This window comes from Balaenoptera physalus (genome assembly GCF_965194825.1).
Source record: "Balaenoptera physalus genome assembly, contig: HAP1_SCAFFOLD_2335, whole genome shotgun sequence".
Lineage (NCBI taxonomy): Eukaryota > Metazoa > Chordata > Mammalia > Artiodactyla > Balaenopteridae > Balaenoptera > Balaenoptera physalus.
The window spans coordinates 22129-40533 of NW_028124472.1; the positions used below are offsets into that span (position 1 = coordinate 22129).

The 18405-nt window shown below is 38.9% G+C and overlaps 1 protein-coding gene across 1 annotated transcript in view; it reads left to right on the plus strand.

The window, feature by feature from the left end:
• LOC309654224 (cyclin-Y-like protein 1) overlaps nucleotides 1–15192 on the plus strand; it is a 34332-nt gene extending 19140 nt beyond the window's left edge. Inside the window, exons 5-10 of the mRNA XM_082478811.1 lie at nucleotides 1912–1947; nucleotides 4145–4196; nucleotides 5169–5288; nucleotides 9094–9260; nucleotides 12535–12697; nucleotides 14260–15192. Of these exons, the coding sequence (XP_082334937.1) occupies nucleotides 1912–1947; nucleotides 4145–4196; nucleotides 5169–5288; nucleotides 9094–9260; nucleotides 12535–12697; nucleotides 14260–14376 (655 nt within the window). The 3' untranslated portion in view covers nucleotides 14377–15192. The remainder of the gene's footprint in view (nucleotides 1–1911; nucleotides 1948–4144; nucleotides 4197–5168; nucleotides 5289–9093; nucleotides 9261–12534; nucleotides 12698–14259) is intronic.
• The last annotated feature ends 3213 nt before the right edge of the window (nucleotides 15193–18405 follow it).

Sequence of the window (18405 nt, forward strand, 5' to 3'; positions counted from 1 at the left end):
GTGAGAAGGCCGCGCACCACGACAAAGAGCAGCCCCCGCTCTTGGCAACTAGAGAAAGCCCGCGCGCAGTAACAAAGACCCCATGCAGCCCAAAATAAGTAAAATTAAATAAAATTTAAAAAAAAAAAAAAAAGATTAACCTTGCTCAGACAAGTAGGTTTCATCCTTTTTTTTCCCGACCTAGTCTAATTTTTGGAAGTACAGTAAATTTTAATTTGCTCTCATGAAGTTTTAAAAATGATCATTCATCACATTCATTATTGGTGAAATAAAGGTTTACTGAGAAAATTAATAGGGTCAATTGGCTTTTAGGAATGATTTTGAAAATGTTTATCATGGGGTTAGTTTTCAGTGGGGTAGTTGTTCTCAGTGGGGTAGGTGAGCCTTATTAGAATCACTTATGCAACTTTTCAAGATGTATGTTTCTGGATGCACAAAGTCCACCCGCCTGCCCCCGCCTCCAAGACACAGTGTCTGTGTGTCTGTCTGTCTGTCTGTCTCTCTCTCACCCACGCACACACACCTTTTGACAAGATGGGGAATGATGTGAAGCATGATTATATGGACAAAAGCATCCCGAGTGATTCTCCGATCTTAACCCTAACTCATTCATCCCTAAACTTTGCTGCACGCTGCAGTCATCTGGGGATCTTTAAAAACAGTCCTGATGCCCAAGTCATACCCAGTGCCGGTTAAATCAGAACATCTTGAAGCAGAAGCCAGGCAGTTTTTAAAGCTTCTCAGATGATCCCAGTGTGCAGCTGAGCTTGGGAGCCACTATTTGGTTAGAGGGCAGGAGAAAGAGAACTGCTTCTGCTAATTAGTGGGACCTTAGGTAAGTCAGTTTTAAGCCTTGGTTCCCTTATCTGTAAAATGGGTTGTTTAATTAAATGTCATCTACGGTTCAGTGGTCCTTTCCATCATAAAACTTCTAATGCTGTGATTTTAAAATCAATTTGAAGATGAAACTCTGAAGCACTATAGAAGTATCCATCTTTGATGCTAACGGTGTTACAGGCCTTTATACAAGTGCTAAGATTCTATAGACCTATTATAAAATTCAGATTTGCCTTCCCTCAATTATTTTGAGTTTCATTTTAGACACTGAGAACAAAGGGGAGCATATAACTTAACCAGAGAACCCCTTTGTTGCCTAATATACAACAGCTGTGAATAACTTAGGACTATAGTAACTTAAAAAAGACTACCTAAGGACTTGTATCTATCTGTTCGTTAATACTTTATTTAAAATAATTTGGAAATACCTGTCATTAATAGTGTACTGTGTAGTATTATGCTGTCTTATTAACACTGCTTATTTCAGGATAGCTAGACCTATCATCAGTTTTGTGGCTATAAAATTTTGCTATTAAATTTTCTAATAATTATGTAAAAGTGATTTGAAATCATTTTGGTATAGAGCACTTTTATTATTTACTTTTAGGGAAATAATGGAAAACGGATGGGTAGGTGGGTAGCGAACTAAATCAACTGAAATGCAGGGGCTAACAAAAAAACCACACCCCCACACACACACCCCCACACACACACTACTATATGGCTTCAATTTAAGCATGTGTATAGATAGATATAACTTGTACAGGACAGAAGGTTTTGTGGGTAGAAGGACAAATGACAGGGGAAATATGTAATAATTTATATATTATAATAATCAACCAAAACATGCCTTCTAACAGCATATCTAGCATTTTGGGTCTCCTAATTTTGCTAAAAGCTGAAGAACCTAAAACAAGGGGGAAAGCACCCACGTGGTACTGTTCTGAATTCGAGGATTTCGGGGCCACTGGGCCTCTGGAAGGTCTTCCCTCCTTGCTAACCCCTTTTTAAAAATGTCTTCAGGCCTGATATGATAAAAATCAGTTATTACAATGTATTTTTTTTCCTCCACAGTATGACCTTAGCAATATATTACCACATAAAGAACAGGTGAGCTCTTTTAAAACCTATCTTGTTATTCCAGCTAATTAATTTACAAGGTATCAAGTTTCGTGTTAGGTAATAACTATAGATGTTACTGGCATAAGCTTTTATTATTAGAGTGCTTTTATTACAATATAGAAGTGAATCATTTATTTTTCTCTTAGGACCCTTAATTCTTAGGTTACTGAGCATCCCAAAGAGTATTTGTTTATATGGGTTATATTGATAATTTACTGTATTAGAAATTGAAATTGAGAATTTAAAAAATTAAATCCATTGTATGTTAAAACAGGGTTTGCCTTAGCACTACTGAAATTTTGAGCTAGATAATGCTTTGTTGTGGGGTGTCGTCCTGTGTGTTATAGGATATATAGCAGCACCCTTGGCCTCTACTCACTAGATGCCAGTAGCACCTTCTTCCCTCCACATTACGACAACCAAAACTGTCTCCAGCCATGGCCAGAAGTCCCCTGGGGGACGAAATCACCCCTGATTGGGAACCCCAGTGTTCAACATGTCATTTTTTTTTTAATGAAAAATAACTATTTTCCACAAGAAAAAATATTGAGAGAAAAGTATCTCCTTAATAGAAGACAGCTGATTCTCATATCTATTCTGTCTTCAGTCATTTGTTTTGAAGAAACAATGTGAAGAAGATCCAGCCGCTTGCAGATATATAGTTGGAAAAAGATGTATTTTTAAAGCCTTCAGATAATTTGGTATATTCTGTGATACTGTACCAAAAGTCTGCATGTGCTAGTTTCTTAAATTAGTTAAAATGGAATTCTAAATCATATCAATGAACTTGTAATAAATACTATGTTAAATTAATACCCATTGATCTGTCATGCATACTGAGTAGATCTTTTTACCTGTACCTGACTTTATAATATTATACATTGGTCATTTGGAAAGTATTGGTTCACATTTCTTTAGACAGTGTCAAAAACTCACTTTTGTTAGTATCACCACCAGTCTTACCAGAAAAGTCTTTGAAGTGTTGAGAAGTTGTCAAGTTCACAATAGAAGGTAGAAGTTTTCCAAAAATCCTGATATTTTTAGCTTGATGGCTTGAATTTTATCATTGGCAACAAATAACTTTAGAGTTATTTTCCTTGAAGTGACAGGCTCACTTTGTTCATTTTTGAAAGAATGTGTCAGTTGTACATTCAAATAACGATGGTGTTCGATGAAAAAAGTGTTTCAAATAAAGATGGTGTTCTATGAAAAAAATGACTTACCGCCAAGTCACAAGTGCTTTTCCTTAACACAGCCATATTTCAGTATGTAAAAGTGCTTAATGCATACTTTCCACTTATTCAGAATATTAAAAAGAAGGACCAAGGTTTAAGAACACTATTAATTTTTACTCTTTTATCAAGGATGTTCTTAAAGCAGATTTTTTACCTGCAAGTGGCAGTGAATAATTGAATGACTTCTAATTCAGTTTGGTACCACTGCCTTGATTCATGCTCAGAAACCAGCAGTTTTACCCACTTTTGCTTTTATACATCCATAGCAAATGTCACACAATGTGAAGGGCAGGTAGTGTCTTAGTATTCTTATAAAAGCAGTTTTGACCTCTTGGGCCTCCTGAAGGAGGGGATAGGGGAGAATCCCAGAGGCCTGCAGACCACATTTAGAGAACCGTTGTTCAAATGAGCGCAGTGTATTAGTGTGGTGAAATTTTAAATTAAAAAGCCTGGTTTCTTTTAAAATAAAAAGACAATTACATTTTTAACTCAAACTATTTAAAAGAGACAAGAAGAAATACACAATAAGAATATAAAGAACTAAAGAGAAAAAAACGGGAAAAAACCATGAATCTCATATTCACATTGATTGAAGTTAGAAGAATTTATTGCCCACCACCACTGCTTTATAAAATGTTCTTGCATATTCCAGTGTGAGGTTAGAGGAGTGAAAATATATTGGTTTACTAGCATTGCCTGTTAGGGAGGGTCAGTGCTTATAGAGGCAACTCTGGCTGGTTGTTGTAGAAAAGATTTCACAGAACTTGATGTGCTGAGTAAAAATAGGTCAGGAAACCTTTCTAAGGGTGGAATCCAGGAGAAGAATTTATAAAACTGTTTGCTTCGTTGAAGGTTAAGCTTCCTCTACCCCTCTCTCTACTCCTAGCAGATATGTTACTAAGATAGTAACCCCTGAATTAATTTTTTAAATGCACATTCTTATTTTATAGAGATGCAGATAGATCCTTGGATATTTTTGATGAGAGATTACATCCACTCACAGTAAGTGTCAGTTTTATTGAAGTGGTATTTTTCTCTTATACAGTTGTGTTTATTTCACGCTGATTTGCTTTGAAATTAATTACTAGAAGAAAATTACTTCCTCCAGCTCGAAGTCAAATTCATCTTCCTTTAAGTCTTCTTCCCCACGCCATGTTGTGTCTAGTCATTTTCCCTAAGGCGTGTTGTATAAGGGGTTGATGGATATGAACCGAGTTGCACTTTGTGTGAATAGTGAGCAGGTAAGTAAACATACCCAAGTAACAGAAAATGTCTCTTTTTAAAGGATGATTTTCCATAGCATCAAACAATATAAATATTTGTAAATAAACCTAATCTGATAAGGCCTCTAAGAAGAAAATTAGAAAACTGTTTACATTTTAAACGAATTAAAATGACAAAGTTTTAAAATTCACTTCTCCGGGCGCTCTGTGGCCACACGTGGCTGGCGACTGCTGTACAGGACAGCACATTCTTAGAGCCTTATGGTTACAGGACACTGGAAATGTGTTTTCAAGGTTGATTACAGAAAAGTATGCCATATGGTGATCAGCAAGACTTTTGAGCCTAAAAATATTGGGTTGGCCAAAACGTTTGTTTGGTTAGTGAATATATTGTTCAATAAAATGCTTGGTGAAAATGAAAACTGTGTCTTTTATTTTTACTTAAAACCAAATGAACTTTTTGGCCAACCCAGTAGTTTGCATTTGGTTAGAATTCTGTGGGGAGGAACGTGGAAATACATAAATTTTCTGCGGTTGTGCCTGTATTTTTCTTTAATGAATGGTGGTGAGTACTGGATCACTGTGGTATTTTAGGACCCCATTGTTTATATTTAAAAGACTACAAGACATGTCACCCAATCAAAATTATTTTAAGGGGCACGTGGGCCCAAGTGTGAAGACTGCTATCTTGAGGGTACTTTTAAGTATTTTTCTTCCATGGATACTTAAATTGCATTTTTTCTCCTTTCAGCGAGAAAAGATTCCAGAGGAATACTTCGAGCATGATCCTGAACACAAATTCATTTACAGATTTGTTCATACTCTTTTTAGTGCCGCACAGCTAACTGCTGAATGTGCAGTAGTAACTTTGGTAAGATAGTTTTTCTTTCGTAAAGCATCTGTAGAAATTTCTGTCTTGTACACATGGTATGGTCCTGTTTTTCCCAAATGAAAGTAGGTTCCTGAAATGATCATTAGAACTTTATTCAGAGAAACCTATCAAAAGAAAGTAAAGTATACACATTTGAGCATTAATCATCATTATGATTTAAAATGTTGCCATTGCTTTTCTCATCACAAAACAATTGCTATTAAAGGCAGCAGGAGAGATTTCTGGTTTCTCCTTCCACACCTGAGGGGACACACGCACGCACAGCGCACACACGCACACACAGACGACGCGTGTGGTGGTGGTGGGGCGGGGCAATCACTGAGCGCTCTGGTCCACAGGCAGAAACAGGTTCCGGGCAGTTTGAAGCTGAATTCCAGACTGTACTGCCTAGGCAGTTCTGATGTGTGTCCTGACTGAGAACTACTGCCCTCAGTTCTCTGTTCCTTGGATAATGGATAATGGTGTTAACCATCCCTGCATGTGAAGTTGCCCAGGACTAGGGTGCCAGTAGGACTTCAGAAGGCTTTACTCTAGTTAGCCTGCTAAGCTACAGCTGTGTAAGGACCTTTTTGTCATCCATTCCTAATTTCTATGGTAAGAGTTTATCATTTGAATAATAAATCATATTCAAGTGAGAGGTAGTTGGGATTGTTTTACTCCTCCCTATAGCAAACCTGTAGGGGGGAAAGTCAGCTGCGTGGTCTGCAGGGAAGGAATACTTAGGCCACTCACTGCCTGCTCCTGTCAGGGCAGAATTTAGGACAGGAGGCTTGTCCTTTTGAAAAGAGACCCCTCAGTGGGTGGGTACTGGATCAGACACAGGCCTTTTCTTGGAGCTACAGGCCACTTGGAGTGCTTAGCACATGCTTGAGAGAGGCAGGAATGGTGCTTGCGTATGGAGAGCTAGGAAAGGCAGGAAGGAGAGTATTTGGGTTGGAAGAGGGGCATTTCTTTGTAGACAAGTTAAGCTTGATGTACCTGCGAGACAGCAGAATGGCAGTGTCTAGTAATCATTGGAATATATGGGATTGGAGCATGAATCTGAGCTAGAGGGAGGGAATTAAGTGTAGCTGTTCAAATGCAGAGAAAGTATGTAAAATAAAAAGTGGGTAGAAGATAGATCCTACTAGGGACTGTCAGCACTTAAGGGACAGATCCCCAGAGGAGTGGCTACAGTGGTAGGAAACCCAGCAGAGAACCCTAAGAGACACCAGGAGAGGTTCAAGAAGGAGAGTATGGTCCAAACGCTAAATGCTACCAAGAAGTTGCTCATGTCATAAATACCATGTCACTGAATACCTACTCTGTGTCACTTTTCTACATGTGGGGGGTGGAGGAGAGAACAAGTTGGATAAATAAAGTTCTTGCCTTTATGGAGCAAGTGTGGAAGACGTAAATTTTTTTTTTTTTTTTTTTATCGGAGTACAGTTGATTTACAGTGTTGTGTTAGTTTCAGGTGTATAGCAAAGTATAAGTGTTTTTTTTTTAATGAGTGTTTTTTAAAAGATGACTATTTCAAGTAGTGGTAAAAACCATGAAGAGAAAGCAAGGTAAAGGGATAAAGTGATTAGAGGGGCTTACTAGAAAGCTCAGGAAGAGCCTCTTTAAAGAGGTAATGTTTGAACCCAGGACCTGGCTGAACTGAGGAAGATCAGGTACGCTGGCATTACGGGCAGAGGGGACAAGTTCAAGGCTCTGAGACAGGAACTTGTTCTGTGTGTTCAAGGAAAAGCAAGGTGGCCATTGTGATCCGAGCGGGGAATGAGGGAAAGAGCATAGGTGATGAGGTCACGGAAGGACAAGGCCGTACCGCACAGGGCCTCGTAACTTGCAGGCCACGGGAAGAAGGTATTTGTTTGATGGGAAACCTCTGGCAGATCTGGAGCAGGCGCATAAAGTACTCTTAATTTAAGAGGCTCTCCTGGCTGCTTTGGAGAGAACAGACTGTAGTCTGTTGGGAGGCAGAGAAGTTAGGCAGTGGCAGCGATACAAGTCAGAAGTGACAGACAGAAAAGCGGTCAGGGTACCAGTGAAGGTAGAGATAACAAGAAGTTCTAACAGATTGGAGCAGGATACACTCAAGTGCAGGTTTTTGGTCTCAGCGACTGGGCGTGTGGCAGTGCTCTTTCATTTATGAGGGAAGGCCTGGGGAGTGGAGCTCTGGGACGAAGAGCTCTGGGTTGTTTGTGTGAAGGCACCGGTGACCACGGCAAGAGTAGTCTCTGTAGAGTGGTAGCAGCAGGAGGCTGACTGAAGTGGGTTAAGGAGAGGATGGGAGATGAGGAGCTGGCCTCAGCCCTGAGGACGCCGTCTAGGGGCAGTGGGGGACAGGCTGGGGACATGGAAGCATTCACACTGGAGGAAGCCTCTGACAGAGAGGGAGAAGTTGTTCAAAAAGAGACTAACTGTGGGCACAGTGCTCTGCAGAAGTGAGGTGGGATCAACTTCATTCACAGGAGAGTTAGCTTCAGTGAAAAGAAAGAAATCTCGCTTCCTCCAAGACAGGAGGGCAAGTGGGATAAATGAATATCGGCACGTGTACCAAGTTTGCCAGTACAAAGGTGAGAGGAAGTTGAGAGATTGCCAGTGTCATTGCAGTGCCTCTGATTAGTCCCATAAAGTAGAGAGTTGAACCTTGCGGGGAGAGTCGTTCTTAGGGTACTAGAGAGTGCTGAGTTCTTTGGGGAATGGGAGCCGAATTTCACTAAGAACATATAATCTCAATACCCGTGTTTGAAAACACAGTAGAGTTTGGAGGGCATGGGCGAATCTGAGCTGTCAATCTGATAACCCTTCAGAGAGTAAACAGACTCTTTCAAACTGGACATTTTTCTTTTTGTCAAATGGCATATACACTCTTCTACAGAGGTAACAACAAATCACAGCTTACCTCTCTAATCTTTGCTCAGCTGGTAACTCCATCCAGTTCTTTGTAGGGTAGACATTTGATACATGTAAAAGAAACCATGAAATCATCTCACAAACCGGCAGGTTTAGAGGAGCCCCAGGGATACAGACACAGGCAGGTCTTCCCACCTTAAAACCAAAAGAATTGACTAAGCTGCAGATTATGTAAGACAGAAATGAATAATGAAATGATAATGGAGATGTGAAAAATTGGGGCTATGAAAAGGACTACCCTTTGTATGCATGTGTGTTCCTTAAAAAGGCACTAAAATATGGGAATACTTGACAGTTGTAAAGCCCCTTTGTACTGCCTGTCCTGCTGTGCCACGCAGCAGCCACTGGGAGGCTCTCTTGACCACCAGTTTTTATCTTCAAGTTCATGCCACAAAAGGACTGGTGACTCTGAAGAGAAGGTAAAGATGTGCTCAGTCTTACCAGAATTTTACACACTCAAGCGTTATGTAAAATCGCCATGCAACCACCACCAGTCTTGTAGTTAACATTGCACGTGATAGGCACTCAAGCATTTACTGAACAGTTGAAGTCGACACTGGGCTGTATGTGCTGCCCTTGACAAGTGGGAAGGTAATAATACAATGCGTGTCTTTAGAATGCCCTTTGCTGAGATGTCCTTTCATTCCTGTGACCAAAACTGGGTTGGAAATTCACACGGGCAGAGTAGAAATATCAGACTAACAGAAATATCTGACTTAACAACTGTGACCTGGCCTCTGGCCTTGGCTTGGCTGAGCAAAGTCTTTGTAGAACCTAGGAATAAAAGGGGTGTCAAAAAGAGATGAAATCTGTCATTCCTAACAATTCTTATCACAGCACTTCAACTGAACTAAAATCAAAGATCAGTGCTCTACTTTTGCAGGTTTACTTAGAAAGGCTCTTAACTTATGCTGAGATCGACATTTGCCCCACTAACTGGAAAAGAATTGTTTTGGGAGCCATTCTGCTTGCCTCCAAGGTTTGGGACGATCGGGCTGTATGGAATGTGGACTACTGCCAGATCCTCAAGGACGTTACAGTTGAGGACATGTGAGTTTGTAAGCTTACCATGAACTTTCTAACCATTTTCCAATACCTCATTTGCTCTCATAAGTTTACATTTTTAAGAAATGTTACATTTTAAGAAAGGTTACCTTGTGCAGAGAGCTGAAATAGACATACAATTACAGCCTTCTTTCTATCTAGCTGTAGTATAACAATTTGTATTTCCCCTCATTAATTGGTAGGTCTTGATGTGTTATTGTTGTAATATTCTGCTTGATAAATTGAAATTATTTTTCTGGTGGTTTTTGCCAAACATTTTACAAGCTCACTACCAGAACAACATGGTACAGTAAGTAACTTGACAGCTTTCTTAAAGCTGTCTACCAGGTCCAGTCCATTTTTAAGGGGCACATGCCTGGTCTTTGAAGCAAGTGGCCACTGTTAAGGTCTTAGGGCCTCTAGACTACTGACAGGTTATAATTTCAACCTGAGTCACACATTGTGTATTTGCTTTTGCTGGTCTTTTTCTCCTTTTTATCTGAGGTTCTGTTGTTACAGAAACTATGATGTACAGGTAGCCACATATAAAGGTTTCAGATCCCTGTGTTCCTGTCTCCTCCCCTAAAGTCTGCCGAGTTAGGAAACACCTACCTCTCAGGTCGTCCGGGAAGCATCCCTGGGGCCTCACCCAGGGCACTCAGCAAACACAGCGGCACTTTGTGGGGCCTTGAGTTAACTAGGCAGGTTCTCCTCACAGATGGCACGCTCACATTGGCATGAAACGCCAGGCTTCCAATCTGGCTCTGGTGAAGGGCCCCAAGGGTGGGAAGCAGGATGAGCCAGAGAGGTAATTCCAGCAGACTCTCGAAGTGCCCGCTTGACAGTGAACCTGTCTTTGTGGGTGGCATTCAGGAAAATGTGAAAGGACACCTCTTGATTATATTGGACAGCAGAGGCCGATCAAGGTGGCAGGCAGGGGCAAGAGCTTGTTTTTGTTACCTTTGCCCCTTACTCTAGATAATTCACAATTACCAAAGTGCATATTTACAGCTGAAGCGAGGAAAGTTGTGACTAAGAGAAGGGACCAGTGACTGTCAGTAGCTGTCAAAGTGGCTTTTGGTGAAAATGCCCACTTTGGTGATCATGTAAACCAGGTGGTCGTGGTGATATTGCTGGTAGCAATCTTAGCAAACAGTGTAACAGCAGATAATGAATTTGAAATGAATAGAAGTACTTTTGGAAGTTGCAGAAACTAAAGTGACGTTGACCAACACTATCATCAGTCTTTAAACTGGTGCCTTGAAGGAAGGAAAATTTGTAATCGTGAACACCATCCCTGCCATGATGGCAGCTGAAATTTTCTCAGAATCTGCAACTGAGCTGACTGGGGCTCTGGTTCCAGGTACAACATCCGAGAACATGCAGGGAAACGTGTGGGTGTTCATAGGCATTGAGCCCAGGAGCATTGGCGGCACTGTCCAGCTATGAAGAAACTAATTCTAAACAACGCTTTTCTGTGTAGAACGGAGAATCACCAGGAGTTATGTTTACAATAGGCTGCTTTTGTTTATGATCTTTGGGAGTTGGAAAGCATTGCAACAAAGTGTTTAATACACATTTGTTTCATCCCTCTGCTGTTGACTACTATTTGTAATGGTCTCATTTTGAGTCTGAATTGAAAAATTGCTGTCTATCAGCTTTTCCTTAAAACTTTCTAACATCTCTGTGTCTTGTTAAATATATATTTCCCTTCAAAAGAGTAAGTTAAACTGAGCAGCTGCTGTTCAGACAGTTTGCTGCGCCTGTAAGTGGTAGGCTCTTCAGCCACCTAGCCATTTAAAAACAGCAAAAAACACAGAAGATGCATATTCTGTAGGCATAATGCTTTTCTTCAGTGATTAAAGCTCTATTAATAGACATGTTAATCCTATGAAGTACTGTATTTCCACACAATTAAAATGTATTAGTGGAGAAAATATAAAAGGGATAGTGAAGTGCATTTATTCCTGTAGTAAATTAAGTCCTGATTAGCTGATTATCAAAACATTATCTGATTTACATTTCTATAGACTTCTGGCCGTATGAACAGGAAATTAATTTTGGAAGTAGGTTCAGTTAGGTTTAAAGTTCAACAAATGAGAAACCTCATTTCTGCTCATACTCTGCTCTCCATACAGGAGAACATGGAGCATTTGTTGATTTATCCAATGGATAAAATATTAACACTTTAAAACCAAGAAACCAAATGTATTGTAAAATAAGCCACTTGCATGTTTGTTTGGGTATTTATCATTTTTATATAATCAACTCTCTAAAGTGATTGCTGTGAAAAGTGGTAAGATTTACTCTAACTTTATATTTATTTACTTAAACATTTGGCAAGCAAATGGCTGGATATGGTCATATAGCAGAAGCCTGCTCCCAGCACTCTACTTTCCCACTTCATTGAATTCGCCCTCTGTGGGCGTGTGCAGTCTGTCCTGGCAAGGGGCGGTAGGTCTGAACATTCTGGGCTGCTCTCCTAACACCGGGGGCAACAACTGCTCTATCAGAGGTCGTATCGTAAAGTGGGTTTAGTCTAGCTGAGACATAATCTTACTGCCTTCCTAAGCTTAAAAAGTGCATCCTGTCCTGTCATGGTGACGACAACTCACCCTAGTAAGGTTTTAAGGTGAACAGAAACTTGCATCATGCCCTTTGACACAGCCCCATGCACGGGGTGGGGGTGGGGGGATTCCCTTTCCCATCGAATGTAGCTTATTTATTTATTTACTTGAGATGAATCCTTGTTGCCTCAAGAGTTTTCCCCCCTCAGAGATAATAGCAGTGGCTCTCGATGGATCCATTTGTTGCCGTGGTGATGTGCCCACTCCTTTTGTTGGCTCGTCTCTACTTCAGTAAGCCCCTTCCTGTCATCAGCCCGGTGAAAATGTCTGCAAGTTCTTCAGAGCTAATAAACAGCATACATCATTCCTTTCGTCTGATCACTAGAGCGGGGCCTCGTGAGTGAGTGTGGAGCATGAATCGTACAGCTGCACTAATGGAACTCTGAAGAATGAGCCCCTGAGTCAGCAGCATGAGTGCATAAGAGGGCCATAACCTCTTCCCCCTTGTCCCAGACTCAAAGTGCTGGGACGCAGAAAGGACCACAAATAGCTGTACCTTGTTTGAGCATTAGGGTATTAATCCAGCTGGGTAGCCATTATTTGTTTCAAAACAGTATTTAGAGCCATCCTAGTAGCTCAGAATGGTATTTTTGAAGATAGCCCAGTTGACTAAAATTGTCCTGTGTTGGTTTTGTCTTCTCCTCCTCCCCCAGGAATGAGATGGAAAGGCACTTCCTGGAGCTACTTCAGTTTAATATGAATGTTCCTTTCAGTGTGTATGCCAAATACTACTTTGACCTTCGCTCCTTAGCAGATGACAACAACCTGAATGTTCTATTCGCTCCTCTTAGCAAAGAAAGAGCACAGAACTTAGAGGTAAGGCTGTGAAATCACTAACTGGGGTTTTCTGTCAGCCACCGAAGCCACATCTGTAGCTAAATTATATTAAGCAGTGATTAGGAAAATGGAAAGCTGTTAACAGTTTGAAGAGCTTATTGACCCGTTGGCATCATATTTCCTGTGTCTTTTATGGTTTATACAGGGATCCCACATTATAAAAAAAAAAATTGTCTCTTCTGTAACCATAATTCAGAATACTTTAAATCATATTTAGTCTGTTCTTAATGGTTTTCCATTTGAACCTCTACACTTACATATAACCATACATGAATAATTTCTTAAAATTGTATCCCTAATCATATGTACCTACATAATCTACTTACCACTCTTAACTGTCTTTTTTTTTTTTTTTTTATAATTGATGTTTTGGACTATTTCTACTGTCTTGACATTTTTAATAAATAAATAAATGTATTTATTTATTTATGGCTGCATTGGGTCTTCGCTGCTGCACGCGGGCTTTCTCTAGCTGCGGCGGGCGGGGGCTGCTCTTCATTGCGGTGCGCAGGCTTCTCATTGCAGTGGCTGCCCTTGTTGCAGAGCACGGGCTCTAGAGCGCAGGGTCAGTAGTTGTGGCGCACGGGCTTAGTTGCTCCTCGGCATGTGGGATCTTCCCGGACCAGGGCTCAAACCCGTGTCCCCTGCATTGGCAGGCGGATTCTTAACCACTGCGCCACCAGGGAATTCCCTCTTAACTGTTTTTTACTCAGCTTGCAGTTCGTGTGTGTGTGTGTGTGTGTGTGTGTGTGTGTGTGTGTGTGTGTGTATGTGTATCACAGTTCAGTCCCATGAGTTTATTAGACAAAGCATCTGTGGCTAACCTGAGAGACCTATACTTGGAAGGTATAATGTGGATTCAGATACTGGATGTAGAAAGTACATGAGTTTTGAATATAAATGGTAACGTACATGGAACAAAGTACTACTTATGGCTTATGATTTTTGGTGGGTATACAGCAAAATTCACAACTGAAATGAACACATTTAAAATTGATACTTTCTGTGGTACCTTGGTGGTACTTTAGAATAAGATGTTTTTCTACCATAATTTATGTGCAAGTGAAATAGCACCTTTCAGCGCTTGTCATTAGACCTCTCCTACCTTCAGCACATACCTACCTGATTAAAATTTTCTTAGAGTATGTAATAACTAATGAAAACTGAATAGAAGTTGAATAGCTGAGTAAACACTGATTTTGCCCAAGTGTATGTCCATTACGTTTAAGGATCACGTGTGTAGGTAACAGATGATATTGCTATTAGGAGCCTATCATTAGGAACCCAATTTTTAAGTAACTCTAAGTTATTAGGGCAAGTTACCCCTTGCCCCAGCAATCCAATCATAGCCCTTAAAGGTTATGACCTTAGGGAACTGTCAGTTAGTGTAGATATCAGCTATCCAAAGTAGCAGTAACTATGAACTATCTAAACGAATGTAGATGTGTGGCTTATCAATGATGCTTTTTTTGTTTTTTTAAGGTCCGAACATTTTTTTCCCCCCTAATTATACCTATGTTCTACCTGATTGACTTTCCTAGGCCATTTCCAGATTGTGTGACGACAAATACAAAGACGTGCGTAGAGCTGCTATGAGAAGGTCTTTCAGCGCTGAAAATTTCATTGGTATTCGGCGCTCCAATGCCATCCTCTCTTAAGGGAGAAGTGAGGGGTTGTAACATCATAAACCCCTCGAAACAATGACTGGAGAAATATCACCTCTCCTGCTCAGAAACCAGCAAAGTTAGTATTTTCACCTTAAAGAAAGACATTGAATTCAAGAGACTGATGCACAAGCGAAGATTATGCTCATAGGAAAGAACGGGACCTCGTCAATGTAACACGCTCTTCTGTCCTTTTTATTGTAAACAGAGTTACAAAAACCACTCCAAAGCTAAAAGCTCCCAATCCACGCACAGATATCTGCTCCCAATCCACGCACAGATATCTGATAGCTGTGAGCTATGCGAGGTTTTTTAATTAATAGTTTAAATTTTTAGACTTTAAAGACACTACCTATATAACTTCTATGTTTTTCTTACCTCACTGTCCCATACTGCTGCATATTCCTTTAGAATCAGTGCAGTATTACCATCAAAAAATGGGACTCCAAAAAAAAAAACAAAAACAAAAAAACAAAAAAACAAAAAAGAAAAAAAAACAAAAAAAAGAAAAAAAACAAAAAAACAAAAAAACAAAAAAAAACAAAAAAGAAAAAAAACAAAGAAAACAAAAAAACAAAAAAACAAAAAAAAAGCAAAAAAAAAACAAAAAAGATAAAACAAAAAAAAGAAAAAAAACAAAAAAACAAAAAATACAAAAAAACAAAAAAGAAAAAAAACAAAAAAAAACAAAAAAGAAAAAAACAAAAAAAAGAAAAAATACAAAAAAACAAAAAACAAAAAAAAAACAAAATGAAAAAAAAACAAAAAAAAAACAAAAAAGAAAAAAAAACAAAAAAAAAACATGGGACTTCTAACAACTCATAAAGCCAAACTTTTTTAATTAATAGTTTAAATTTTTAGACTTTAAAGACACTACCTATATAACTTCTATGTTTTTCTTACCTCACTGTCCCATACTGCTGCATATTCCTTTAGAATCAGTGCAGTATTACCATCAAAAAATGGGACTCCAAAAAAAAAAAAGAAAAAAAACAAAAAAACAAAAAAACAAAAAAAAAGAAAAAAAGCAAAAAAACAAAAAAACAAAAAAAACAAAAAAACAAAAAAGAAAAAAACCAAAAAAAAGAAAAAACAAAATAACAAAAAAACAAACAAAAAACAAACAAAAAAAAAAACAAAAAAGAAAAAAAAAACAAAAAAAAAAAATGGGACTCCTAACAACTCATAAAGCCAAACTTCAGAACAGACTGTTGTAGCATCGTTAGGTTTTGCAGGGTTCTTCCTCCCTACTATATCATTGAAGCTGCTAGTCATTATTGGCAATCAATTTAAACCAAAAAGCTGCTGAATAACACATGTCATCCAAATGCTTTGCAGGCAGTACTTATTAGCATATTAGCATGTTTGCGATCATAAACAGAGAAAGTAGGTTATTTCCTTCTATTGGGTCCGTGCTGCATTTCTTGTTAACTATAATGGTGCTTCTGATTTTGTGATGATTTTCCTCTTTGTTATATACTTGTATTAAAGGATATTTTCATAATTCCAGCCAACATGGTGGTCCAGTAATTAACAAGCCGGTGATGAAATAGAAGGTGTCCCAAAAGTCTTAGAACAATTTTAAGCTTTAATATAGTGTGCTTGGATACTCCAGAACACTGTCGCAGAAGTATAAATGCTAGACTGGCAAAACATCACTTGAAACTTTAATCGAATTTCTTCTAAACTCATTTACTTTTGTACATTTTAAACATTAAGCTTTTATTTTTTTATTTTTTTATTTTTTTAAATGAATTAATTTATTTAATGGCGTGTTGGGTCGTTTCTGTGTGAGGGCTTTCTCTAGTTGTGGCAAGTGGGGGCCACTCTTCATCACGGTGCGCGGGCCTCTCACTGTCGCAGGCTCTCTTGTTGGGGACACAGGTTCGAGCCCTGGCTTGGGAAGGCCCGTGAGCCACAATTACTGAGCCTGCGCGTCTGGAGCCTGTGCTCCGCAACAAGAGAGGCCGCGATAATGAGAGGCCCGCGCACCGCGATGAAGAGTGGCCCCCACTTGCCACAACTAGAGAAAGCCCTCGCACAGAAACGAAGACCCAACACAGCCATAAATAAATAAATACATTAATTTTAAAAAATAAAACAATAAACGCTTAACGTTTAAAATTTACAAAACTAAATGAGTTTAGAAGAAATTCGATTAAACTTTCAAATGATGTTTTGTAAGTTTGTGGCATTTATACTTCTACAAGTATCAAAGCTTAAAATTGCACTAAGACTTGAGGGGATACCTCCCCTCCTCTTTTTAAAATAGTCCTTTGCAAGGCTGGGCTGCTTACCTGCTTGATCACCTAAGTTTCTTTTTTCTAGATTTGGTAAAGGAATTATGAACAACAGTGTTAATTCACATGTAATAAATTGAAAGGAACTGGACCCTAATAGTAGGGACAGGAGAGTAAGTGATACGAAACAGCTTTTCTATCCTGTGTGTTAACCTGGCTGTAGGTGTCTCACTTCAAGTTCTATGTAAGAGGAAACATATAAACCTTAGGAACCCTTACCTCAGGCTTTAAAAGGCAGGGAGGTCCAGTAATCAGTCTTTTTGGAGATTGGTAACGATGTCACCTAAACTTGAAATATTAAAAAAAAAAAAAAAAGTGTTCTCAACTATGTGAAATCTTTCTCCTCCTACCTTCTCAAATGTAATCCTAGGAATTTTGCCTGTAAACAAAGCATTTCTGGGCCAGAAGTACTTTCTCTCTTTATAGCAAGGCTTCACATTATACTGAGTGCTGCAGGTTCCATCATTTTTAAGGGACAGAGACATAAATGATAAATTATGGTATATAAAATACTACAATCTACCACCTCAAAAAATATTGTTTATGGAGTTTGGAGCTTGGAAATTCAAGTACTGATTGCAGTTTTATTTTGAAAAGAATGCTACAACTTATGTGGTTTTTCTTCCTCATGTTTATATTAAAAGAAAAGCTAATAAACTCTATTTCAATTAAAATATATGGCTACTGTGTTTGTAACACTTCTCACTGTTCACATAACATTACAACTCTGCCTAACTCAAATGTTTTCAGTCAGCTCTGATAGTCGGGCCTTAAAGCATTTTCAAACTAACCATTCATAAGTTGTTTTGACCCCTGCCTTTAGTTAAGATGTAGACATTTATTTCTTCAGCTTACGCTCTTTTCAACCTGAAGATAATCTAGTACACTTAAAATCACTGGCTACAGTGCTCAGTGGCATAATGCATTAGATGGCATTTTTGAATTGTTTGTTATGGTGCCAAGATGGAAATGCACATTGAAAGATAAAAGTAGGTAAATACACAGAGAAAGGAATTACAGGAATACTGTAGAATCAGAACTTGTTGTTTGAGAGCTTCAAGCAATTGAACAGGAAAGAACATGGAAGAACAGGAAGCAGTAGAATTGTGGTTGCTGTTAAGAGGGTGACTTTTAAACAAGCCACGTAATTTGACTTTAACATGCTATTTCACTTAACATTCAGTTGGAAATATACCAGATCTCTAAAGTTTCTTTTAGACCCTAGCCACTGCACTTGAGCAATATTCCATCAGTCCTGATAGTATTGCCGTAGTATTTCATCCACCTTAGTTACCTTCCTAAGGTCACATCTTTAACTTTGTTCTTGTTAAGTTGCTGATGAGGAGAAATGATCTGATTTAGTACAGAAGGGAAAAAAAATCTATCACAAGTCACTGTTTATATCAATAGTTTGCACCACGTAGTAATATGCCAGTTACTAAGCAGAAATGCTGACATATCTCGAGTGGTCGAAGGTTTAAAAAAAAAAAAATTGGGGGTAGGAACATTGGGCATGACTGTAGCTTCAAGAACAAGTTGGTAGAATAAGGGGAATCGCTAAAAATTGCTTTTCCCCTTCAGCTTTAATTCTAGAGGCAATACAGCCATTTTAATAAATGGGAAATTGAGGCAACTTAAGGTAAAAGTTTAAACATCACAAAGTAGGTTCTCCAACAAATATGGGGCATGGAAACTAGTTATTAATAGGGTGGCAACTATGGCA